Raw genomic sequence first — 26,141 nt, forward strand, 5'->3', positions numbered from 1 at the left:
ACTATCTCAAATATTAAATATAATACCGATATTAACTGGTACATAACGTAATAGTGTGACCTATTAATAAACGGCGTCAACGGATCAAAACCTATTCAGTAAAAAGTTTTCATGGTGTTTCTGGGGGCGAATTATTTATTTTGGTTTCAATTAACGGACTAGACTGTTGATACTTTTAATTTTTTAGGCCAAATGTCATCCAAGCGCCTGTAGTAAAGAACATTCCTTCCTCAAACCAGATTCCTGACCAGCACTTGCAACAGACTGCCTCTGCTTCTGGGACCATGACCGGTCTCCCCCAGAACTCCTTCACACATCCTGACGCCAGCCGCTCTGCAGTGCGTACCGGGTTGCCTCAGAGTGAGCATGCTCGAATGCGTGAAGGTAGTGGTGTGGGAATGGTCCCTGAGTATGGTGGCGCTGATGGTCATGTTGACCATCCTGTTGCTAACAGTGATGGTTATGGTTCTGGCCAGATTGAAGGTATGGTTTCCTCGAGTGAACAGGAACAGCATCAGTTGTTACACCAACAGCAACAATTGCAGTACAAGCAACAACAGTACGAACAAAGGCTGTTTCAAGATGAGTTCAGCTCGCAAAATCAGCAGCTGCGAGGAGGACACATGAATGTACAGCGGCAAAGGTCTGAACCGAATCAGTTTACTCAACAACATCATTTGCAACAGCAACAACAGTTGCAACAGCAACAACAGTTGCAACAGCAACAACAGTTGCAGCAGCAACAACAGTTGCAACAGCAGGCACAGGAGTACCAGCAGAATATTCAACATCAAAAATTGGAAAGGTAAATGAGATATTTTAAAGTACTCTACAATAGACTGTATAAAGTTCTTAAAACCACCTTAGGCACCGAAAGCAGTAGTAAAGTATTACAATATTGTATACGTAGAAGCCAATGTTTCTAGCACTTAGACTACATGACTACTATGGCGAAGTGGCAAGCACATTCACGAGATCATGAAATTACTGGCTAAATTTGTCAAAACACAAAATTGAAGTAATTTTTCGCACATTATCCTCTCGTGTTCAACTAAACAAATCCATCATTTGTAGGCAAATTAGCTGGCAATACCCACAGCAAGTTAGCAGCAATGTTAATCTACAGTATTCAACCAACGATACTGATCAATGGCAGCAGCATGGCAACACTGATACACAGTATGAAGATTTTGATTCAGAGGAGGAAAGCAATCGATATTATGATGAGAGCAGAAAGTGGTTTTGGTCTTTCAAAAGAGAACGCTGGATCCGTGCAGAGAAGTAAGTGCTGTTTTATGCGGAAGTGGTTTGAATTCAGACAACAGTATTTCTCATACAAACTATTTGTTTCAAGCAGCAGGCGAGAAAGCCAGTATGATGATCAACGATATCACAGATCTAACTCGAAAAGAAGTCGCATTCGTGAGCGAAGAAGAGAGAGCCAGGGTAGAAGACGAACAGACTACAATGACAGAGCATATTTTAATAAATATTATCGTGATTCTTATGATCGGGATTACCATCGTTGGGAGTCTGACTCTAGTGGGTCCAGTGGTGATAGTCAGCGGCGTGGTTCTCGTTCAGGACGATCATCTCGGGCCGAGTCTCCACGTTCAGTTTCCTCACGGTCGAGCTCGCGGGCTCGACGAAGTAACTACCGCCACTCGAAACGAACGGTCTACGACTATGAAGATTCGTAAGTTCTTAACTTTCACTGCATTCGAGAACGATTTGATGCAAATTACAAGGCTCCATTCCAAAGTGGACATAGATAATGTCCTTACTGACCCAAAGCTTTTCATGGCTCATAGTTTTACATTTGTTTATGATTGAAAGAAAAGTAATAATACTTGCAACGTATTGTAATGAATGACAAAGTTGTTTACAATACTTTTCGTGCAGTCGTCGAGCTTTTTAAGTCAACCTTCTCAATATTTTCCATTCAGTAATCGCAGAGGCGAGGACTATTATGGTCGAAGTCACCAATCATCTCGTAGCTCAAGACGATTGAGCTCAGGAAGTTACAGCTCATCCACATCAAACTCTCTGGGAGACAGCATCAAGTGGGATGACCAGAACAAGCAACAACAGAGTAGTGCAATCACCGCTGAAGATACGGTTAAACGGGGTAAGATTTAAGTAGAGTAGTAAACAGCGGTGGATGAAGCCTGGCGAGATATCAAAAATCCGAAGACCAAAGTTTCAAAATCATCAGAAACTTGTAGTTACCTTTATAGTACTGCATTGCATGGAATCGCTCGTTCGATAACTGTCACGAGGTCTGGTTGTTTATCCTTAGCTAAAATCGTAAATATATTTTCCACTGTTGTAGTAATTACTCCTGAACGACTAACCCCGAAGCAGCATACAAAACATCATATTGTTGGAGCGTTTTCAACCGCCTCTCGATTGAGTGTTGCTCAGCCAGACAGGTCCTTGATGCTGAGACTGCTGAAGTGTACTTGACTGATGTCAAGGTAATCATATAGCTACGTCATATTAACTATTTCTTTACGTATAACTACAACGGGGACGACACTTTAATACTGTTCTAGGCTTCTCGCGGAAGACAAATTCCAGTTAGATGTATTGGTATAGGTCTGAATGTGAGAGATAGTCATAGTCGTTTGTATAATAACAGCAGAGACAGAAATTCTGTGATATTGAACTGATGCTAGCTTAGTCTAAGCCTTATTTGTATAGATTTCTAGTAACAGTATTACACTCAAGACCAATACTAGCGTATTATTCGACTTTCAGGGAGATCAGATAGATCAGAAACAGCAAGCGTTAGCTCTAATCAATCAGGTTGGTTATCCCTTGTCAATTGACAGGTTTCGACATACCTATAATATTCTACAGTATAAATTGACGCATATGATCTTGTTTTATTCAGAGCGAAGGTAGATTCAACGAGGCGATTCGCAATTTCCCTGGACCACTTTGCAGGTAAAATGCCAAAATAATGGCTGGTTTAAGACCATTTCATTTCTGGAGCCAGCATATGATTGATCGGCACTAAGACTGTATTATCACTCAGCATTTGAAAAGCATACAAATTTTAACGACCAAAATTTTGAAAAACTTATAGTCAATGTTTTATTCTACTGTATTTTTCACAGGGGCAAAACCCATAAACGGGGTGTTGTAAAGTATGCCAAAGAGATGGCCATGATGGCTTTCAACAACCAAAGCAATTCTTTTGAAAAACGCGAGGCTGGCTACATTCTTTGGCAAGTGTTGGCTGTTATGGTCCAACAAAACGGGGTAAGAATTACATTCAGTCTTTCTGCATGCATAAAAAATTTAAAGATTGCGTGATTAGCTTGCTTTTAAACAGTCTGAAAGCACTGGATCAAAATAGTTTCCCGAGTAATCTACATTTTAATATGCAGAGTTTTTAACTCTTTCTGTTGGCTTTTTCTTCATTGGTTGAACTGCGATCTTTATTCCAGGTGTACCTCAACACCGATATTGCCGAAATTCTAACCTCGGACCTACCCGAAGATTCTTATACAAGACTGGAACGTAGTTCTTCCACCTCTCAAAGGGTATCCTTTGCAGCTGATGGGCAAGATCATTCCAAACACGATCAAGTCGCGACTTATCGAGAGCTTCTCTTGGCTGGCAAAACACAGGTACGCTGTTTACTAATCTTGCCATCACCCTTCTCTTGCCTGACGAAAGCCCGCTCTCCTGCTAGCGAATTCGTTCGCACGAACTGGTAAAAAGTAGAGAAGGATTAATTTTTACCATTACGTGCGCTTGTATTGAAAGAAGCATGTGTAGAAAAATACCTTTCAACATTGTTGACCTGTTAGACGTAGGAACTATTCCATGCAGAAGATCTAGAAAGCAATTCATTCTATCTACAGTTTCTTTACGGTTTTTTTAGAACAACACTGCACGTGCAAATAGTTTGGCCGTTATAAGAGCTTAGAGTTATTCATGAATTCCGGCTATATATTTATACCCGCGGCGAAGTGGAGAATAATACAACGCTTTTATCATTTATTCATTTCCTTCCATAGGAAGCTCTGGAACACGCAGTAAACTCCAAGATCTGGGGCCACGCCTTGATGTTAGCATACCACACTGACCAGAATGTATTTTCGAATATCATGGAAAGGTAACGACATTTATTCTTTGCTTGCGATATTTGAATTATTCTACTTGTTTTTTACACGTTTGCAACTTGTTTACACGTTTCTCTCAATTGTGTTCTTGCTTCATCTCTCCTAACTGCTTGCAAATGTCTATTTTTCCATATTGTACATGTGTCAGTATATTTCCAATGCTTTTTCGCATTGTTTATTGTAGATTCAACAGTCAACTTAATGAGGACGATTCCTTGTTATGTTTGTATCAGCATCTCGGGTCTAAGCGACCTTCAATTTTAGATGTGAGTTTAAAGAATTATCTTTTCTGGATTCACCCCTGCGAGGTCGTGGACCAATGTGGTTCACAAACCCGGTACAGTACACGTAAATAATAAAGCTATAGTTTTATACCCTATCTTTTTTTTGTCAAAACTTAGAAAAAGACAAGGCGATGGAGAAAACATTTGGCAATCATGATTTCAAATCCATCCAAGTCAACCGCTAAAGATAGCGAAAATATTCATGCACTTGGCGCGAGCTTAGGTAAGTTCAGTTTGGATAAGCTGGTAATTTAGGATGGTAATTTGGCCGGGGGGGGGGAGTTGTGTTGACCAATATCACAAACCAAGCTACGTTGTAGTTCGCGTGATCAAGTTGATGCATTTTCACATACGGTGATAACTGCTTAAACAAGTCACGAGGACACTGGCAACGTTTCCTTCAAGAGATTCTTGTTTCGATTGACATTTTAGGTGAATGCACGCATGCACGACCTACTACTTGTGTTTGTTGCTATCATGCAAAATGCTACTTTCTCTTTTCCAGAGTCTCGTGGCCTGATTGAAGCAGCTCATCTTTGCTACATATTAGCAGGAGAAGAAATTAGTAAACAGAGTGGCACACTGTTACTAGGTTATTCTTCGAAGTAAGTTGAAGAGTCGCATTGTCTATCTGTTTAATGAACATAAAGGTTCATGGTTCATCTTCTCACAAACTTAAACTCCTGTTTTCTGTAGTGAAATCCGACCAGAATTCGTGGATTTCCTGGCTCTTCAACGCACAGAGGTAGATGGCAGAAATGCTTACAAATCCTTTATTGAAGCCGCTATACATCTGCCATGCAGCATGCTCCAGAATTCTCTCTTATGTTTTTTTCACTTTTATACAAACCCTTATTCCGCCATTGCCTTTTTATTGCTTTACTTTAACTCTGCTTGCCAGTCGACCTAAACATTCATCCGTTTTTGCCTGCTACATGCATGTGTTATAAAATTGTTTAAAATAGTCAAAAGCCGGTATTGTGTTTGTATTCTTGTTAACCAACAACATGTTCCTGTAGATATATGAATACGCTATGAGCCTCAAAGATGAAAATTTTATAATAAAAGATTTCCAGGTTAGAAATTACTTCATTGTAGATTTCTCTAATGTGTGTTGAACTTTGAAAAGCACAGAAGTGCCGCATAAGTTGTTCAATTCAGCGTCTCACTTTACTTCGTATTTCAATACTTGCTTACGTTTCCGCAAATTGCGGGGATATCTATTCTATAGAATAAGATTTTTTGAGATCAGAAGATAATTCTATACTTGGTTGGTCCTGGAGTTGAACCTTCGCTGCACATTCTTTAACGTTATGTTTTTTTTCAGCCATGGAAAGAATTGTACGTCCATTCATTGGCCGATGCCGGATTCCATAATAAAGTTAGTAATTGTTATATCTTCGTTTGACTTATGGTGTTACTCCACAAACTTCACAATGTTTTATTTAACACGCGTGGATTGTCTTATTTAGGCATTTCGTTATTGCGAGAAATTGGTAGATGATGTCTTGAAGCATTCAACATCCTTTACTAAAGATATGATAACGCGACTTCATGCGGTATGTCATCATTTCTCGCCTTACCTTTCGTTCCCGTTCTCAAGTAAAACTACGCATATTTATTTAAAATAGACGTTTTAGACCTGTTCTAGCCTTCGCTCAAATCAAGAAATCAAAAGCGAATAATGAAATTTTTGAATAGCTTATTGTTTTCAGATACAACCTGATATACACATGGTGAAATCGTTTGATGCTCAAATTTTCTTTCCTTCCAGTTATCCATGAGACTTTACAGACGAGAATTTATTGCGCCGTTATTAGATATGAACGGACGCCTGCAACAATTGTTAGATCTACTCAAGGTACGAAGTATATTTTTATTTTACATGATTTTTATGTCGATCCTAAAATCTGCAAGTGAAACTTTGCGATCAAGAATTAGACAGCGTCGTTTCTGTGAGGACACGCCAACTGATGCTGTCCTGGAAGCATGCTTGCAGTTTTCCATGCGAAGCGTTTCTGAGGCGTGTTAAAAATTGTCTTTTTAGGAAAACAACGAAACCATAGGGCGCTCGTTCCTGTCTACTAGCAGCTGGCAAACATTGGGGCAACAACTACCTCAGCAATCGCAACTTCCACAGGAAATGCCGTATGAACACACGCAAAACATTGATAATAAAGAAGTTCAGAGTTCCACTACAATGGTACCTACAATGTTTGTTCCTCAAAAAAATAGTGACATAGTCCAGGAACAAGTTTTATATCGCGAGGACAATAAAGCTTCTCAGAATTTCGCTCAATTCAAGCCCACCGCTGCACCAAGTGCCAACATGTCCTATACCGGGGAATTTCAAGCTCAAGGGCCAGTACCATCGCAAGGGAATTACCCCTACGGGGTTGCTCCCACCGACCAAACTCTTCCACCGAAGAATTACCCTTATGAAAATGTCGCACAAGCAGTTTCGAGCAGCATAGAGCACGATGAAACAGGATTACCAAGTTCTGGCACAAACCTCTACGAAGGGAACTCTTTTGAGCATTTGTTACGAAAGCAGCCGAGTAATGCTAGTGTTAACGCAGTCGAAACAAGTGGAATTTCAGCGCCTGCGACTTCAGATAATAGTTTTGATTACTACGCTCAATCTAACTTCAGGGTAAGTGTAATATACGTTTATTAAAAATTGACCTTTCGGTACCTAGATCGCCCAGAAATCCTGGTAACCTTATTTGGAATAGATTAAACTCAGTATTATGGAGAGAAGTTTGCACCAACTTTAGATGAATAGGGCCTTTACTCGAACAATTTAGACCCAGGTAGGCATAGGATATTAATTATTTAACGAGAGTACGTTACTAATATTTAGTTTCTGTAAAATCGTTTTTAGGAATCAAATATTGCGAATGGCGCAAAGAAGGAAGAAACTCAAGCCCAGACCAAGGAAGAGAAGAAGACCAAAAAAGACGATAACAAGAAGTCAGAGAAACAGAGTGGCGTAAGTTTTCTACAGTTTCAAATTGCAGATTCCGAATCAACCCGGAATTGAGAAACATGCAGTAGTCGTATTGAGCTAGTTGTTGACCGTATGAGCGAAACATGTGCTGTGTTTTCCGAGGTCTTGTTTTATAGTTTGTGTGCGTAGGTATATGGTAGAAAACAGATGTTTCAGCAAGTTTAATTGTTAGTTTATATTGTGTGTAAGGGGGCGGTTGTTTTAAGCAATGTTTAAACCAACGAAATTTTGACTTCATTTTATTTAGGGATTATTTACGTCATTCGGCGCTTTCTTGAGATCTTTCATTCCCAAAGGTAAGAACGAGATTATCTTATTCGGGGCAGATTATACCGAAGAGCAAAATAAAAAAGCAAAAAAAAAGAAAACGCAGTAAAATGAAAAACAGTATAAATGCAGTATTAAATTTTTGTAAATTTATGAGAAATTGATGAGCAATGAGTGATTGTTCATTTGAATGACAGAGCTATTTATCAGTATAATTATATATGTGTAATAATGTGTGTCCTCAAGGCACGCCATAAAATATGGAATAAACTACACTCTTCTACAAGCATCATTTTATCGTGTGATTGTTTTTATCGCTGAATGACGATGCAGATAAATCATATTACATGCGCCGGTGGATGAACTCTAAGGTGGCTCGATACAGTTTTCAAAAAATTCCATCGTTCATCACTTTGACACGTTCAAACAACGCATTTTTATGATTTATTCCAGAGATAATAGGGGTTTTATATATTTTAATGTTTCTACTTTTGAATCGTATTAGTTTTAGTAACAAATCGTAAGTCACTATGGCGACACACGTGTACAAAATTCACTCCAAAATGACCAATTGTCTCGGATAGTTGGAAAAGAAGCACGGTGACCCCAATTCTTTTTCGTGCATTATTTTACTCGGAAGAAAAACTAACAATTAGCAAAATATAAAAAAATTCTATGATGGAAAAAAAATTATCAAAAAAAATATCATTTTTACATTTTTCAAAAATGTGGCATTATAGAATTTTTTTATATTTTGCCAATTGTTAGTTTTTCTTCCAAGTAAAATGATGGACGAAAAAAAAATTGGGGGTCACGGTGCTTCTTTTCAAATTATCCGAGGCAATTGGTCATTTTGGAGTGAATTTTGTACACGTATGTCGCCATAGCAACGGACGATCTGTTACTAAAACTAATACTATTCAAAAGTAGAGACATCAAAATATATAAAAACCTGAATATCTCTGGAATAAATCACAAAAATGCGTTGTTGGAACGTGTCAAAGTGATGAACGTCATAGACTATGTAAAATGTAGACGGTCCAAGTTTTGCAAACGCTTTGCGCGGCTACGCCTCCCCCTGTTGCTCGAATCATTAATTAACGACTAATCCATGAAAACTATGACAATATGTACATGTTTTTTATATAACATCTGAAAACGTAAAGGAAACATAATGAATTGCAGATCGCGTAGAAACTAGAAAGTACTAATGTTTCATGAATAACGAACAGGAATAAAGTAATACACATTTATTAATTATTAAAACCGTGCGTCTCCATATTTTATACAGTGTTTAGGTATTTACTGTTGTTGCTATAAACAATACTAACAATACGTGGGCTCGCGTGTACCGGAGGGTGAGTCCGGCACTTATATAGCGCCCTGGGCTCAACAAGAACTAGCGCTGCCAGTCACGTGACTTTAGTTTTGGCGGGAATTTGTATATCCTTTTCCCAAGAATTTAAGAACGATTCAAGGTATGCAAATTTATTTGTATTTTTTCAATTGTTTTTAATACAACTTTGTTTCGCTTTTTCTTTTCAAGTACTTCTTTCAGTATATTATACCTTAATTTTATACATTCTGTTTAATTAGGATGGTTTTAGTGTTATATTCGGAACAAAATCATTTTGTAAACAAAGGATCTTTTAATTTATAAACGTTATTATAGATAAAAATTTGTTGTTTCGTATTTAAAAATCTTGTCAAATGCTTTATATGCCTTACTCAGAGCGAATTCAAACACTGTAAAATTAAAATATGCTTTCTCCAGGCAATAAACTCATTTTATGACAAGTACTGAGTTTATATCTGAAGCTAGGAATTTTCAATTTTTAGCTAGGTCGCATGTCCTGAAGCAAAAGTTTTCTTTGGTTGTTATAACTGGCAGAATTTGGCCAGTATTGTAGTACTTACAGGGTATAGTACTATAGCACTTTATATATAACCTGAATTATTCATTATATGGCAGCCAATTTAATGTGCATGTAATTATTATAAACCTGCATGGCCTTGTAATTATTGTATTCTCTTGTGGTGTTTATTACCGGTCTCTTTCTAAATATGTACAACCAGTTGTACTACAAATATTTTACCTTGAAAAATTTGTTTAGAATGCATGTACTTATCTTGAGCCAGCCAGATCCTGGATACATTATAATCTTGATTGCATACCTGGATATACCTGGAGCCAGTATAAGAATAATTTAATTTTACTGACAAACTTCTGCCATGAGTACTGTACATATGTTTCATCCCAAATCCCAAAAGAGTATACATTTATAAAAATTCTATGAATCTTGCATGTAATTTCCAGTGTACATATGCAATGAGTTGTGATTCAATCCCCAGGTGCCTTAGAGAATTCCTTGTACATTTGTAACCCTAGCAACAAAAGGAATTTTGTTTTAGACTATATAATCAGCAAATTTGTTTATATTACCTATAGTAATGATTTACCAGTAAATCAGCTAGGACATACCAGTAAATCTTTGAACAAGTGACTTAGCTGAAAAGTATATGAGGTCCCACTTTAGGATAATATACATTTATGCAGGGGCTAGGAAAGATTGTTAAGGGGAGGGGGCATATATTCATGTTAACAGACATACTATAAAACCCTTCAATCAATTAAATTAAAAAGAAACTAATATATACTGCTGGGGCGGGTTGTATAAACCCTTCAACACTACACTTTGCATAGTTAAATCCTATAGTCAACTCAGAAATACATAACTCTGATTGGACAATTCTGTCCTTAACTACAGTTAAAAATTAACTAGTCTTTTATACAATTAACATGCCCCCTGAAAAATTAATATATGAATATTTGCCCCCCCCCCACTTACTGTAATGATCTTCTGCGGCCCCAACATTTATGGATAAACTGAAAAATGTACTTGTATTTTGCATGTATGGTGAGTTCACAAAATTTTACTTAATTATTACTCAATTCCTGGAACACTAAATGTATTAATTATACATGCAGAGCTAGATTTTTTATCTTTAACCAAGGCCTTTTGCCCGGATTAAGTTGCCTTAATTTTTTTCTTCAATTTATATTCAAACTGAATTAACTGATGCCTCATCTAGACATGCATGATCATGATAAACGCATAGGGATAAGAGTAATTTTAATTTTTAATTTTATTCTGCACCAAATACATCCCTATATAACCCAGCTGCATGTGCTGAAGCAAAGCCTTTATTGCTGGACACTGTGAATACTGTATGTGCAAATAATTTAGATCCACTGATTTGACAATTAACTAAGCAGTTAAAAGAGGAATTCTTAACAGGTAAAATTCTCAAACACTCCGTTAAAATGTTCTGTTAATTAAAAAGTTTTGTATGACCAATATTTTGCCCATATGATATTTTATGAAAAAATGTGACAATGTGGGCTACAACACTGTCTACTGATATTCCGTCACAGTGCTGTTACAGACACATGATATACAAATATCAGGGTCCGGTTGTTCGTAAGGTGTGGAGCTTAAACAGTGTATGAATAAGCCAATTAATGTTTACAAACTCATATGTACATCTTGTGAAAGACTGAACAGGCGTCGAAAGAACTTTTGATTAGGGGGGAGGAGGGTAGGGGCTGCGTCTATTCGGAAAAAAAGGTCATGGTGAGATCCCGCGCAGCACCTTAATTTCCCCCCATATATGCTTCAGTTTGGTGACTGGCCACTTTCAGTGACACAAACTAGCACGGTAAAAGTCTTTGGCATGGGCCACCTCGGGTTTCAAAGGGCAGACTGAACCTGCATCTTTTCATTCTTTTGCGCTAAATAATATGTACTTTCATTGAAAATTAAACTATTTACCTTGAAATATTTCAGCTAGCTCAGTTATTCAAATAATGGATGTCAATTTTGTTTTTCATTTTCAACCTATCTGCCGTTCCAGTTAGACGCCCTACGGACAAATGGCCCTGTACATCACTATTAATCAGTATTTTCCTTCAGGTCATTGCTCCGAGGCGTACTGGTTTTTAGTGACTCCTATATACTGTATAGTTTTACAGATAAATATTTTGTTCAGGTTTTGAGTTTCTATGGATGATCATGACGAAAGAATGGAAGCTGATACAGTTGCATTGGATGATTTAAAATTATTGATTGAGAGTATTAAATACCGACAGGAAGATTTAGAATTTCAGGAGCAAGCTCTAAAGACCATGGCATCTATATTTCGGACCAGTGGTAAGATTGCTGCATTTGCAGTGTATTTTTTAGTTGTCTTTTTATTTAGACGTGCAATAGCCAGATATGCATGAAAGATTTACAAGAAAGCACACGTGGTATTTTTTTAATTATCGTTTAGAAATATAGATAGTAGGTCTAGCAGATCTTTGTTGCGAAAATCAAGCGTACGTTATAACGTCTCTTTTGGAATGTGGCAGTGATCTAGATGCTCACGTGTTAATGCTATTGGCACGGCCACCTCCTGTTATTTCTCAGAATTTCTTGATTGTTATATGACGTTCTATTTCTGTGCATGAGACGCTTGCCCTGTAGGCCTAATGCTCCACCGTCCAGGTTTCTACACTCCTACTTACGTTGTTATTTTTGAAGTTCAAATTATTATTTACAAATTTCCTTTAGCAAGACCTCCGGCCGAGGGTCAACAAAACGCACTGCTTTCCCGAAGTGTCAGTAACTATGTGATATATTTGTTGTTATATCTAGTGTCAAAATGAAAATAAACCAAAGAAGATTCCTAGACCTGTATAGATTAGAATATGAAACAATATAAAGTTAACTTCAAAAACTTTCCTAGCAACAGGCATGAAATTTCATAATTTGCCCTAGGAAAAATTATGAAATTTGATGCCCGTTCGTGTTGATCACGCGTAATCATGGCGAACATTTAAAGCCCTCCACGCGTGGATCATCTGAGGAAAACAGAAAAAATGAATTGTGACACTAGGTATATAACAATAGAATGTAATGGCTATAGTTTGCTGGTTTGGTTCTTTCTAGACAATACATCGAGCTTCTTGGTTCATACGAATGGTTTAGAACACATCTTAAAGATACTGATATCCCCTGACGACCAACCAAACTCGCTTAGAGAGGCTTCTCTACATGCATTGTGCGCCGCTTGTGAAAATAATGGTAATAACATATGCTGTCCATGTTAAACGTGCAATAGTTTTGAGACTAAGGACATTATTATGTAGTTCTTGCATGTACCGTATTAGCTTTGGCCTATAATATTATAATAATCTGACAATTATATGGTTTTCCTAGGATTATTGAGGGTCTGGTAATGATTAATATAAAAGATAGTATTAGTGTCAGGGGAGGCTTTAGTTAGGGATTGTTAAGATCAACTTTGTTAATAGATTCAGATTTTAATATGAAAATTGACCCAGGGAACTATTCGAATCCCTCTCTTTTCTCTAAAGGGTTGAGTAAAAGAGCTTACGGGGTTAAAATAAATATGAAAGCAATGAATTAGCTAAATTCTTTCATAGATTATTGTGTATAAATCAGGTGAATTAATATTGCGATGGTGCTGCTCTGAGTTACAAACAGGTCAAGCTCAAAATTACTTTGATTGTCGAGGTTTTCATTCAGGAATATTCACGTTTCATCTCTGTTCTTGTAATTTCAGCTGGCGCCCGACAAGTATTGTGCACGCAAAAGATCTTTTGTGTACTGAAGAAATTTTTGTTGATGAAATCGTCGATAAGATTGCAAACACTCTCTAGTTACTTACTGATTTGTCTAATTAAAAACAACGGTAGGCCTAAGTAGAATGTTGATGATGATTTATGGCAACACGAAGTAGGATCAAATGCGGTAGAATTCTCATCAGTCGTATACCAATACTTCTTCAATTCTTTTTTTCTATTCCAGAGAAAGGTCAGAATCTGGCGAGGCAGACAAAATGCGTTGAAACATTACGTTACCTTTTCAAGTAAGTTTTATTCCCATATAGCTATACTCTGTAGAAACAGATTGTTAACACAACTCTTAGCAAATTAGTGATTCATGCAGCGAACTAGAGAACATGCATGCAGAAACCCCGCGCCTCGGTAAAACGATAACATGAAAGAAAGTAGTCATACCAATTAGCAACAGCCGTATATTTTCCAGTGAACTCTAATACAAGTGGAACGATAACTCAGGGAGGGGGGAGGGGGTTCAAGCCGACTTTGTGCTCAGTTTGCAAGTAGACCCACTCTTGTGAAAAATAAACATTTTTAAATCTATGAAGTTTTCATAATAATAAATCTTGCACTAGCTTCGTAAAATAGACGTAAACCCGAAGGATCGCGACTGAATTTCCCAAATTTGTAATCAGATTTAAAAAAAATGCTGCCGTTACGAAATCAGATTGAAGCAAACACAAAGATGACAGAAAATCCGCGCGTTTTTTCGATTTTTTTTTTGAAAGTTTGAGATACATCTAGATCTTCAAACTACCAAAATAGTGTACATAGATTGTTCTTAAAAACACTTACTCTCTTAGTTTGGGAAAAATTGGGCATTTGTGGAGAGAGAAAAACGAGGTTTAAAAACAAGAGCATCTTATCACCGAGGCACAACTAGGTCCAGGTTGTATATAAAGCAAATATGGACGGTAAATTAGTTCAAGCGATGAACTACGAAGCAAGATGATTTTAGAAGAGAGCAATCACCTCATATCTTCGTTGATAAATCCTCTCGATCAACTGTTTTTCCGAATCATGATCACAGAGTTGCAAAAAGAGTTCATCCTTCCTCCGGTAGGATTTCAAGTTGTGAAAATCTTCCTCAAAATGACGTTACGTTACTGAGTCAAATGGCAACCGGCAGAAAGAAATATTTGTTTTTTTGTTACATGCATGTGATCAAATAGGGTGTTCAACTTTGCACCTTCCTCACAAACCTCATTCAAAGCAAACCTTCCTCCGGGTGGCACCCGCGTACCCGCAGCTTTTTTGCAACTCTGCATGATCAAGGCATGAATGAATTGCAAGGAATGAAGGAAAACCAAGTGATAGACGTCAGTCTATGTACTTTAAAGATCAGTAACCTCGGAGATTATATATTCACTGGATTCATGTCTTTTTGATCAATTCTATTTGGTGATAAATCTGCGCATCGCTTCTGCTCATAACAAAGGAGGGCCCTCTCTACAATAATTTGGCCTAAATTTTGCACGTTCACAAGTTTTTCTGCACATGCGCTTTAATATACGTTCATTTAAAAGCGCAGCGAACCTAAAACAGAATTAGCTACATATAACAAAGCGTACGTATTTTAAAACAGTATAGATATTCAAAATGTTAACAAACCGTTTGTTCACGGACTTGACTTCCACTTAAGTATTTCAAGAACAATTGACTGTGGTTTTTTCCAGGGATGTTCGTTCTCCATCGCATTCTCCACGCCTTCCGAATAGACTAGGGGAATACCTTTCATCAAATTGCCAAGAAAATGAAGCTCTGATGAACCTCTGGCAAACAGCGACACATGCCTTGTCTGTTTGTGTTTATAACCCACAAAACAGTATGCATTTAATTTCTATCGTTTTTGTTTTGCTGCGATTTTTTGTGCAATTTTCTTATTTTTTTATAATTTATACTGTAGGTGAATGAGCGTATAATTTTCGGATGTGCAAATAGGGAGAATTGTCACGAAGAGAAATTTTAAAGTTTTATTCGATTAGGAAATCTTTTAATGTGAAAATACTTCCAATTATCATCGAATGGTTGCAGTTTTAATCATTTTATAACACAGTTTTTTTTTAATTGAAGATGACAACCAATTTCTATGTTCGTCAGCGTTTCCTGCTGCTGTGGCTTATCTAAGGAATTCCGATTATCCACGTATACAAACCAGTACCCTCACATTTCTGACAAATTGTTTAGTAAATAATAGTAAGTATAAAAATTCAAAATTCCTGTAGTCTTAAATATTAATTGCACTTGTGAAGTCGTTGTACTTTTTTGTCTAATTATTCCCAATGCTCGCCATTTTTTAAATAAATCCCCCCTTTCTTCTCCAGTTGGCCTCATATAGAGTCATAATTTAAACCAATTCAGTGTTGCCTTGAAAAACGCTCTCCTTTAGGTCGTTGTCAAGTCAATTTTCGTCTGGTAGGAGGTATAAGGGTATTATATGATATATTTCGAGAAGACCTGCTTGCTGGTGGCCAAATACCTTCCACTGTTCTTCAGATCTTGATATTGACAATAGATGCAGCTGTGCGTGACAATGGTACGCTAAAAATTTCATAATATATATATATATATATATTATATATATATTATATATATATATATATATATATATATATATATATATATATATATATATATATACTCGTGATACTGCGTCGACTTAACAGTAGCTATCAATTACTTTATTAATTTTTTTTCCGACTGATCAGGGGCGTAACTAGAACAATAATTGTGTGTGTGTGTGGGGGGGGGGTGAATATTCATATATTGGGGAGTTTTTTAGCAGCGACTGCGGGGACGAGATTCGTCACTCTCGCGCCTTGTTTGCTTACGTCATCAGCCAAAACTCGTACGCCTGTATTCTAAAAGCTCACTCACACTCAAACTCATTGAGTGGGAGATCCTAATCTTCTCATCACGTTTCAATGGCGGTATTTCCAGCCGAAAAGGGGCTTGATTTTCACTGATTTACCTTATATCTTTCCATCTATTGAAAGAAAACTTTCTCATTTGCCAGAATTAACAAAATTCATATGCCACACTCGATGAGTGTGAGTGTGAGTGAGCTTTTTGAATACAGGCGATAGTCGCTTGGTTTTTGAGTACGAGTTTTTTGGCAAATTTCGTACTCGAAACTCGAAAGCACAACGACTATGAGTTTGTGCTGATAGTGTAAGCATGCAAACAACGCGCAAGAATGACGGGTCTCGTACTCGTACTCGTAGTCGCTGCAAAAACTCCATATTCAGTTCTGCCCAACGGATTGCTATTGCAAACTATCGCACTTACAAAAGAAATCCGTCGGGCGGATCCGAGTAGCGAAACTGTAGACGGAACCAATATTGTAGAATGCCCCTTTCGGATACTGTTGGTACTGGATTTTTTCGGTAAGAGTGCAACAATTGCTACTTAAGAGAAGGTGCAATATCTTTTTATATCTTGATAGACATGTGTCGCGACAGTATAGCGGAAATGGAAATTGTTCCCCTCCTTTTGCAATCACTTCAGCTTTGTTTTGCATCTCCCAAGTTTAAAATACAGTGTTTGATAACACTTTCTGCGTGTATTGAAGGATGTGGTAAGTGGATTTAGAATGGAAGTCTGGTGCGTCCAAAAACGAAGACCCAGTGTCCAGATTAGTGCACCAGCATCGATCAAGCACGTGCAAGAATGTTCGGTTTGATATATAGCTGCAGAATCTTTCCACTGCTAAGTCCACCGTTAAGTCGTATATGTAGGCATGTAAAACTCCTGTCAGGTAAAACCAATTTTCCATCAGCTAAAAGCCCTAGAAAATTTTAAACTGTAAGCAGTGTGTCATAATACTGCTGAAATAAAATGAGCATGCAAAAAAAGCAGCACCCCAAGACGACTCTTTAATAAAGGCCGGCGCACACTAGAGCTACTTTCTTACCTAACAAAAAGTCATTCGCGGCATTGGCGTAAGCCAGTTGCTCCCGTGTGCGGGCGACTTTTCCGGCGACTTTGGTCATTCGTGACACTTACGGCAAATATCTAGCATGTTTGATAATTTCTGCCTCGCGTTCCAAAATCTTTCCGTGTGCGGCAAACTGAAAGCTATCTGCTTATGGATTGTCTTAACAGCGCATGCGTAATATACGAAAGTAAACATCCAAGATAGCGGTGCAAACAAAGCAAAACGAATTGGTGGCTGAGGCCCTATTGGAAGACAAACTGGTTGATCTTTGGCCAGAATACAGGTGTTTATACGATGTTAATTCTACAGATTTTAGAAACAGAGAGAAACGGGAATGCGCTATTGCAGAAATAGCTAGTAATTAAGCTTTCTCAATCAGGTAATATAAATAATAGCACTTGGATAACGGTGTTTAAACCGGAATTCTAGTCTAGTCCGACGGAACAGCAACAAAAATAACAACACCTCTTCGTCTTCACTTTCATCCATAATTTTGTTTTTGCAATCTGTCCGCCATCTTAGATATTTACTTTCGTATATTACGCATGCGCTGTTAAGACAATCCATAAGCAGATTGCTTTTATTTTGCCGCACACGGAAAGATTTTGGCACACGAGGCAGAAATTATCAAACATGCTAAATATTTGCCGTAAGTGGCACGAATGACCAAAGTCGCCGGAAAAGTCGCCCGCACACGAGAGCAACTGCCTTACGCCAATGGCCACGAATGACTTTTTGCTAAGCACATAGCTCTAGTGTGCGCCGGCCTTAAGTGTAAAACCAAGTGTAGCGTGGAAAACGTTTTTATTACTGCGAAAACAGTTGTATCGCGAATCTCGATAAACAGTAAGTAGCGTTACAACGGTTTTCGTAGTAAAGATGTTGGCACGTTTCTTTCCAGACTCAAGTTGCAAACAGTTTTTAACGAATGATGGGATGCTTACGGTAGTGAAGGTGTTAACCGAAAATCAGGTAGGTTGCGTGTGGCAAGGACTCTTGCTGAATGTTGAATGTCACCTTAGACACTTTATTCATTTTTTTGACTATGTTGTATTTGAGTCCCTTCGAATTTTCTAGAATTGTGAAGAGTTACAAAAGTCCGCTTTATGTGTTTTGCAAACGTACTTAGAGCAAACCAGTAAGTTTTTTAAACGACACCTGTTTTCTGATAATAAAAATTTTCAATCACATCGGTTTTAAAGGAATTGTGCTTAGGAAGGATTTGGTGCATTATTAAATATCTCATTCATTTCTTCAGAAATAACGATTCCGGAGTGTATGGATGACGTCTTAAAAAAAATACAGATAGCGCCAGATAACTTTCTTCGAGTGGAAAGTAAGCTGTCGTATTTAATCGCCTGTGACAATGTAGGGAAAACTGTTATTAAGGTGCCAGTACGAATACCGAAGTGGTAAATAGGTATAATAGTTGTTGGCAAGGGCACATTTCATGCAATATTTTTTTCCTGCTAGATGGAAAACAGAATATAGAAGGTGAAGGTGAAGTAGATGTTACAAATGTGGAGAATGGAAGTAGTAATGGTTGTGAAAGTAATGTTATAGAAAACAGAGACATAATGCCATCTGGACAAACTGATATGATAGTTAACCGGATTCAAGATTTAACGAATGAAGTCCGTTCTTTTAAAGAACTCTGTGTATTTACAGCGGTGAGAAGAGTATTGCAATTAACTTGAAAATACTTTTTTTGATTAATTTAGCATTGTTTCTATAGCTTAGTAATACACGATAAGTGTGCTTTTAACTGTAGCTAGACATGAGATAATAGAAGGTTTTTAGTTTCATATTATCCTTGTAGGAACAAAAGTCAGTCAGTGACAATCGAATTGATCGTTTAATGGATATGATGAACACTACAACGCGTTCTTGCATGATTTTTTCGAATAAAGACGTTGACAGCAATGGTGATAGCAATTGCGAAAAAGTTGCAAACATTCGTTGCGGTGAAACTCCTAAAAATCAGAAGACAGGTGAGTTATCAACATCTCTCCAAGAACCATGTTATGTTCTTTTGTGTTCTGGAAATATATTTATTTATTTTTCGTGCGTCCATGCATCACGCGTACAAAATTAAATTAGCGTAGCTACTTAATAAAATCATTCAAACATCAGAATCAACGTTTAAATCTTTCTTGGATTTTTTTCATCGAAAAAATCTTTTTTATGGAAAAATATAACCCCATGATTTTTCTGCTTTGCTTTTACATACCTAATAAGGAGAAAAATCGAATTAACTCTCTAGTAAATCTAGCATAAAAACTGCCAAATCGTTTTTTCTCTCAATCCATCGAATGTAAACAACGCTGTTCATTATTATTTCAAATATAGAAATGATCAACAGCAGAGCTAGCAAGAGGCCGTTCATAACAACGGCCAACGAGAAAAGAAACAACGAAAAAAGTTCAAAACGACAGCTTCGACTGTCAGAATCTGATCATGAAGATTCTCCTTCCCCTGGTCAAGAAATTCCTTCTGAATCTCCAGTTGATAAGTCTGTCGATGTTGATATACCAGTACATGACGTGGTATTGAAAGCACCTTTCCCACCCAGGAAAAAAAGAAAAAAGCCTTTGTTGTTTGAACGCAACAAAAATGGGGTAAATTTAATGAATTAATACGATCTCTTCTCCTTAACGGTATTAATAAATGCCACTTTCTTGTTGCAATTATTCTTTTAGATGTTTTTATTGGCCTTAAGGCTATTAAAAAGCCCGTAATTATATAGACCCAGTGATAGCATTATAGATCAAAAAAGAAGCGAACTATTGAAGTATGCCACCCGTGAAATTGATTTTGTTCTTGTCCCCTGGGCCCTGATGATAAGCTTGAAAATGTTTGCGCGATACCTAAAGACGCCCTACTTTAAAAGGAATGCTTGAGGAAACACTCTACTGATAGTTTTGCTGCATAATATTTTAGCAATTCTAAAATTGAGTTAAATACGAATTTGTGTGAAAATCACCGTGTTAATAATCTTATTGTTAATTATTTTTATTCCACAGATTCCCTGATTTTGATACATTCACACCTTTTAAGTTCCATTTCCATTTTTTCGCATAATCAGTACATTTCCGTTCTTATTATTTTGGTTTCTGCAGAATTGAAATAAAAAAGGTTATTTTTATTTTAGATCTGCCGTAAATGTCTGGGATGTCGCGTGGACTTCGCTAAAGTAAACAGCCATAATTATCTCAGTAGTATACGACGTAGCATCAACACGTGTACTGAACATCGTTTGTTTGTTATGGAAGTGGTATCTGCTCTTCAAAGATACAAAAAATTTAAAGAAACAAAAAAACGGTCACCAGATTTCGACTTCGTGTCGTCTCCAAAGGTTAACGTGCGCTGTGAAGGCTTCCCCAGAGAGGTAGGATATGACGCAGTTATTCGTTAGACATGTCAGTAGGAAGCATACGTTTGAGTGCACTACTGTATAGTTGTTTAGGTATTTTTGCGCAGTGCCAGATCTAGGGTTAGGTAGAATAAATTCAAATTAATTTTAAATTCAAAATGCTTTAATAGCAACGTTACAGGTTGTATTTTGGAAAAATTTGTATTTGGTATTCGAGTATGAAATCAATGGCAGATGTATTTTTTAGATAGCAAACAGGGTAAAACCCGATGAACAAAAGAACAGTTCAAGGCCCACCAAAAAACCTTTTACTGCACGCGAAATTGAAATTCTCAAAGAAGGTTAGTAGTCGTTGCAATGTTTACCGTTTACGCTGATGAACAGACAGTGGGAAACAGCCCTTAGCGCTGCTTCTTTCAATTTATTGGCCTAGTTTTTTCAAATAATTTATGTCCATCGTTATACATTATTGTGTCCATCGTTAACAGGCGTGGACAAATACGGGCCTAGATTCAGTATCATTGAGAGATATTGCGAGTTTAGTACGAAAAGGTCTGCAAAAACGTTGAAACAGAAATACACAAGTTTAATGCAGGTAAGTTTTATTTCTGGGGCAGTTGTTCAAAACACGGCTAACTTAAACCAGGATATGCAAATCTTTACATTCAATTTTCGCAATTTGTCTAATTTGTTGTGAACAGACGTGTTCATATGCTCCCATCCAATTTGCAAATTTAAACACGATTAATTAAGAAGCAAAACTAACTTGTAGGTGCTTTTCAGAGCGTCTGTAATTATTTTATTTTTTCTCGACGTAATAGTTTATTATCTTTCGTTACTGTTTTATGTTGTTCATGAGTGTTTTCACAGCTAAACATTGTGAATTTACTAAATCTGTGTGTGTTTTCCAGGCTACTTGCTATAAGCCAAAGAAACGATGTCCGTTCACTGTCCAAGAAGAGGAAAACCTCAAGGACGGCGTTTCTAAATATGGCTTTCAATGGAAAAAGATTTTGAATCATTACAGTTTTATGCCGCAAAGGACTCCGCAAAACCTGAAAGACAAATGGCGAAATATGTTAAAATGAGGATAAAATATATCCTAGGATTTCAAGAGAAGGTGTTTTTTTTGCAATTTCGCTTCCATCTTAATGTGATGACTATGATTTGAAATTATTTATATAAGTTGCCTGATATAGCAGGTGAATTGAAATATTGAAAATTTTCAACGCTCAAATCTCAACAATGCTGTATAAGCTTAAAAAATGTTGGTATCTATATACTCTATTAATACAAGTTTAGAATAGTTTAAGGTTGACTGTGTGCTAATTTGTCGAATTATATAAAATGTTTTTGCTAAATTCGCTCATTATGTTAACAAATACTATTGTTATAATTATACCTAGTGCTTTCCTATTGGACAAGAGGTCCACGCGTAAAGGGCTTCAAATCTAAATGATTAAGCGTGATCAACACGAGAAGGCTTCAAATTTCATAATTTTCCCTTGAACAAATGATGAAATTTGATGCGCATTCCTATGCTTTTCCTTGGGAAATCACAGGGAAGTGGCGAACATGTATATTTTTTATGATAAAGAATTTTTCTACTGTTTTTGAAGTTAACTTTATATTATTTCATATTCTAATCTATACAGACACTGTTTAGGAATTGGCTCTTCTTTGGCCTCCGGTTTATTTTTATTTAGCACAAAACACACTGTTTCCCTCAGCGTTAGGTAATAAATGTTAAGTAATTCAAATTACACAAAGGCCTTGGGAGTTGGGAGGTCTGTTATGATTATGCAAGCAAACAGAGGGAGAAATATAATAATATGGGCCCACCCTGAACTTCTAGAGTTTGGTTTCCCGATCCTTCTTATCTTCTCTGTTTGTTGGTAGTACGTTCAAACACGGGGCTCGGCGGTTTTATTGGAAGTTGGTTATCATGTGACGGGATGCGCATCTTTTTTCTTTTCTTATTTCTAGTTCCGGAGCGTTTATTCGTAAGCAAGAGCTGAGGATTGGCAAGCCATACCATTTGTTTTCCCGTTTCGACCGAAGTATGTGAAGCATAATTCATGAGCGAGGAAAATTGTTATTTTTTGCAAATAAAGATAACAAGATGCCAACAACTTTATTGACGTTAGTAAAGATGTAATGCCTACCGATACGTTTATTATTTTACCGATATACATATACAATTTGTATTTTTATATATTATTTTTAGTGTGCGACTATATTAGTATTAGGCCCCCGAAGCCTGTCGTATCGAATACCTGATGAGTGATTAGAGGAATATGATCAGGGAAATATAACGAAGGAGGGCGTCAGAGAAGAGGTCGATACATTCATGTTTGAGGTACTTTGACTTGATTGATTTTTTTACAAATCACCAGCTGGCGGAGACGGAGCCTTTTCTGAATTCTGATTGGCTGTAATATTAACAATATCTAACCTCGGTTAGGAATCTATATTTTTTTCCTAAAGCGAAGCCTTTCATGAACAACTGTATCAACTTAAGATAGCGACACCCTAAGTGAACAGTCTTTCCTTGCAGGGTCACGACACAACAGCAGCTTCATTACAATGGATCATTTATCTTCGTAGTATTTATCCTGATGTTCAATCACGCTTGCAACAGGAAGTAGATATTTGGTACGGTAAGTTCGCAATTTCTTTTCTCTGGGTGTTTCTCCTAAAATTTTGTTACAATGATCGCCTAAGAATATCCGAAATCAATCTCGTACCCAGGGTTTTGTTACCTACGCTCTCTGGGTACGAGGTTGATCCAGAGTATGAAAAATAAAAATGACAACAAAGCGATGGTTTTAAAGTCTGGTTGATCAACGTTTACAAGAAACCTATTTTTCCACGAAATTGGTTATACCAATATTATAATTTTCCCTATTTTGTATGAAAAACCGTCACCAGCAATTTCAACAATAAATTCGTTTATATAAAGTACCCTTTTGAAGTTGTACCACGTCACAGCAGTCTCGACTTAGTAGCTACGGTATGGCGCAAAAATTTTAACACTCAAGATTGACCTGAACGAATCTACACTCTCGTACACAATGAAAAGAAGAAATGCGCATGCAACCAAATTTTCAGGAAAATAGCAGGCGTGAACACATCTTAAGTAATATTTTGACGAACAATCAGTGATGGTATTTTGTAGAATCTTTACCGGCTGATGGAAAAATAAACCCTGAAAAACTGAAGGACTTGAGTTATCTGGAATGTGTCGTGAAGGTGAGATATAATTATACTAATAATGAATGTTTTCATGAGGTGATTGAATAGCGAAGCCGAGTTGAATCAGTGAGTTGAATGGAAAAGTCCATCTTTTACCGAATGAAAATGTTCTTTCTTTTGCAGAAATGAATTTAGCATAAAAAACACCGAAATAAACCATTCTAATGTTACTAAAATATTTAGTAAGGGAACAATTTGTATTAATTTTATATATGATAATCCATTGGCCATACTATTTAGATTCGTGTTCAAATGCGCGCGAGCGTTACCGGCACGAACTGGTACGATCGATATTGTGAGTCATTGGAAACTTGCAATGGAATACTGACGTTTGAGAGTACCGACTAATAGAGTATAATTTAAGGGGAAAAAATCAATTCAAACAGTGCAAGCCTTGCCACTTTGCATTGGTTTCTATTATAGGAGGGATTGCGATTGTTTCCATCTGTACCTCTCTTTGGTCGTGAATTGACGGAGGAATGCAAATTCGGTAAGATTTTTTTACAAAGAAAAGTGACATGCAGCGCTGCTGGGTAATTATAATAATCCGAGAATGAACTAGTTTATCTTGTGAGATGATTTCAGCTTCATTTCTAACCTTGCATAACCCTCAGTGATCGAGCTGAGTAAATAACAGGAAATGGTTCAAAAGTTGAGCATTTAGGAATTCTAGATTGAACTGATACTTATTCACTATTATAAACGACGAGTGAAGCAACAACCTATAATATAAAACCTTTCAAAATTGTTGACAGTCCCTGCATGGAATATTTGGCCGCTATCTTTGAAGCTATAATCTCAAGCTGAATTGGGCACAGGTGCCAGTTTCTTTCTATTGTTTTGGTTAGCGTGATGGTCGGTTGCGGAGACAAAAACAATGGAATTGGACTAGTGGTCCAGTACTGGTGCCTATATAATTAGGGCTTCAAATTAGCTTCCAAGAGGGCGACCGATTTATCGTTCTAGTTCACATAGAGCGTCACTGGCGGCTATAGCGTTTCTTCATCTCGTTAAAGCATCATGGTTAAAAGAGTCTAAAAATAAGATTTTTCAAGTCCGTGTTCCTGAAGGATGTAGCATTATTGTGGCTTCAATAGGTTTGCATCGTAATCCTGAGGTATGGGATGATCCAGATACGTTCAATCCTGACAGATTTCTTTCAGAAAATAACGTTGGAAGACAACCTTTTGCCTATGTTCCTTTTTCTGCTGGACCAAGAAACTGCATTGGTGAGTAACAAATAATTATATGAACAGTCATATTCCGTGCATATTAACCAGTCAGATTGCGTGCTTCACTGTAGTTATTACATGATGAAATTTCTAGCTATTTCTAAGAATTCATGTTACAGTATGATATAGATCAATCCTTGAAGCCTAGCCTTGAAACATTGATGCTTAGAAAAAAACGTTCAACGTGTTTCGTTAACACTGAAACATGTTACTGTTCTGGATAGACTCTGGATATATTTTTTGTGAAATATCTAAAGAACGTTAGAATTGAACGAAAAGTTTTCTATCATTTATCGATATATATGCAAATTAAATCTTCATCATCGCTATTATTATTAGCGTACTAAAATTACTGGATACTGATTAATTCATCAAGTATTTTATTAATTGTACTGCTGTACAATTATCATTAATTGATGATTTTGCCCAGATAAAAAAATGGCGGAAAGTTATTTGCATATACAATCTAAACAGTCTTAGATGAACTGAAAAAGGCCAAAAAGGAAAACGCAAATACTGTCCAAAGCACAAAATAATGGATACAAGTCTGGCAGGACTGTATTTTTACAAGAAACTATCGTGTTTGCATTGAAAATTACGCCCGAAAGTTCGTATTAAAACGCTATACGAATGCTAATAATTATGTTAATAATAAAAACTAGCCCCGGCAGTTCGTCCAATTTTTGCAAAATTTTCAAACATCACTCGTACTATTAAACGTACTAATTAAATTCGTACTATTGTACTCACCATCGCATCATGATACCTATATTTATCAATTTGTATTTTCGTTGCAGGACAAAGATTTGCTATGATGGAAGATAAAATAGTATTAGCATCCATAATACGTCATTTTAATATCAAGTCTACTCAGTCGTCTGATGATATTAGGAAAAGTGCTGAAATTATTCTGAAATTCACAAGTGGTATTATGGTCGAGTTGGAAACAAGAATTTTTTAA

At 36.9% G+C, this 26,141-nt stretch overlaps 4 protein-coding genes and 1 long non-coding RNA gene across 5 annotated transcripts; all 5 read left to right on the forward strand.

Annotated features, from left to right (window-relative positions):
- Window positions 1-1,502: 1,502 nt before the first annotated feature.
- Window positions 1,503-2,422, forward strand: LOC114537132. The gene is made up of 3 exons (XR_003688555.1): window positions 1,503-1,696; window positions 1,947-2,128; window positions 2,333-2,422. It is a non-coding gene; the product is annotated as an uncharacterized LOC114537132 (long non-coding RNA).
- A 752-nt stretch (window positions 2,423-3,174) lies between these two features.
- On the forward strand, window positions 3,175-6,574 carry LOC114537127 (protein transport protein Sec16B-like). Its single transcript, XM_028558263.1, has 12 exons — window positions 3,175-3,267; window positions 3,456-3,638; window positions 4,032-4,129; window positions 4,321-4,402; window positions 4,538-4,643; window positions 4,926-5,025; window positions 5,117-5,165; window positions 5,440-5,496; window positions 5,748-5,801; window positions 5,893-5,979; window positions 6,195-6,281; window positions 6,509-6,574. Exons 1-12 carry the CDS (start codon window positions 3,175-3,177, stop codon window positions 6,572-6,574), a joined length of 1,062 nt encoding a protein of 353 aa, XP_028414064.1.
- A 5,186-nt stretch (window positions 6,575-11,760) lies between these two features.
- On the forward strand, window positions 11,761-19,017 carry LOC114537128 (telomere repeats-binding bouquet formation protein 1-like). Its single transcript, XM_028558264.1, has 12 exons — window positions 11,761-11,908; window positions 12,689-12,823; window positions 13,326-13,454; window positions 13,571-13,631; window positions 15,060-15,208; window positions 15,457-15,579; window positions 15,773-15,919; window positions 16,829-16,960; window positions 18,222-18,292; window positions 18,398-18,458; window positions 18,579-18,656; window positions 18,794-19,017. Exons 1-12 carry the CDS (start codon window positions 11,761-11,763, stop codon window positions 19,015-19,017), a joined length of 1,458 nt encoding a protein of 485 aa, XP_028414065.1.
- Window positions 19,018-20,497: 1,480 nt separating this feature from the next.
- Window positions 20,498-21,848, forward strand: LOC114537133. The gene is made up of 4 exons (XM_028558267.1): window positions 20,498-20,708; window positions 20,941-21,034; window positions 21,182-21,288; window positions 21,605-21,848. The coding sequence occupies exons 1-4, from the start codon at window positions 20,586-20,588 to the stop codon at window positions 21,779-21,781; spliced, it is 501 nt and encodes a 166-aa protein (XP_028414068.1). The 5' UTR covers window positions 20,498-20,585; the 3' UTR covers window positions 21,782-21,848.
- Window positions 21,849-22,436: 588 nt separating this feature from the next.
- LOC114537129 (cytochrome P450 4V2-like) lies at window positions 22,437-26,141 on the forward strand. The gene is made up of 7 exons (XM_028558265.1): window positions 22,437-22,443; window positions 22,985-23,052; window positions 23,251-23,353; window positions 23,872-23,945; window positions 24,372-24,438; window positions 24,965-25,177; window positions 25,978-26,141. Exons 1-7 carry the CDS (start codon window positions 22,437-22,439, stop codon window positions 26,139-26,141), a joined length of 696 nt encoding a protein of 231 aa, XP_028414066.1.

The sequence above is a fragment of the Dendronephthya gigantea genome, unplaced genomic scaffold (genome assembly GCF_004324835.1).
Source record: "Dendronephthya gigantea isolate DGI-Jeju-01 unplaced genomic scaffold, DenGig_1.0 000150F, whole genome shotgun sequence".
Lineage (NCBI taxonomy): Eukaryota > Metazoa > Cnidaria > Anthozoa > Malacalcyonacea > Nephtheidae > Dendronephthya > Dendronephthya gigantea.

Bases quoted from the DNA above. Each gene is read 5' to 3' on its own strand.
- LOC114537127 (XM_028558263.1), top strand. From the start codon at position 3,175: ATGGCTTTCAACAACCAAAGCAATTCTTTTGAAAAACGCGAGGCTGGC. The intron at 5,026-5,116 runs GTAAGTTGAAGA...TGTTTTCTGTAG, and splicing joins TTACTAGGTTATTCTTCGAA to TGAAATCCGACCAGAATTCG. The intron at 5,802-5,892 runs GTTAGTAATTGT...TGTCTTATTTAG, and splicing joins ATGCCGGATTCCATAATAAA to GCATTTCGTTATTGCGAGAA.
- LOC114537128 (XM_028558264.1), top strand. From the start codon at position 11,761: ATGGATGATCATGACGAAAGAATGGAAGCTGATACAGTTGCATTGGAT. The intron at 15,209-15,456 runs GTATGCATTTAA...TTTTAATTGAAG, and splicing joins TGTTTATAACCCACAAAACA to ATGACAACCAATTTCTATGT. The intron at 18,657-18,793 runs GTAAGCTGTCGT...TTTTCCTGCTAG, and splicing joins TAACTTTCTTCGAGTGGAAA to ATGGAAAACAGAATATAGAA.
- LOC114537133 (XM_028558267.1), top strand. From the start codon at position 20,586: ATGGAAGTGGTATCTGCTCTTCAAAGATACAAAAAATTTAAAGAAACA. The intron at 21,035-21,181 runs GTTAGTAGTCGT...CATCGTTAACAG, and splicing joins AATTGAAATTCTCAAAGAAG to GCGTGGACAAATACGGGCCT. The intron at 21,289-21,604 runs GTAAGTTTTATT...TGTGTTTTCCAG, and splicing joins AATACACAAGTTTAATGCAG to GCTACTTGCTATAAGCCAAA.
- LOC114537129 (XM_028558265.1), top strand. The intron at 23,354-23,871 runs GTAAGTTCGCAA...GGTATTTTGTAG, and splicing joins GGAAGTAGATATTTGGTACG to AATCTTTACCGGCTGATGGA. The intron at 23,946-24,371 runs GTGAGATATAAT...TTTCTATTATAG, and splicing joins ATCTGGAATGTGTCGTGAAG to GAGGGATTGCGATTGTTTCC.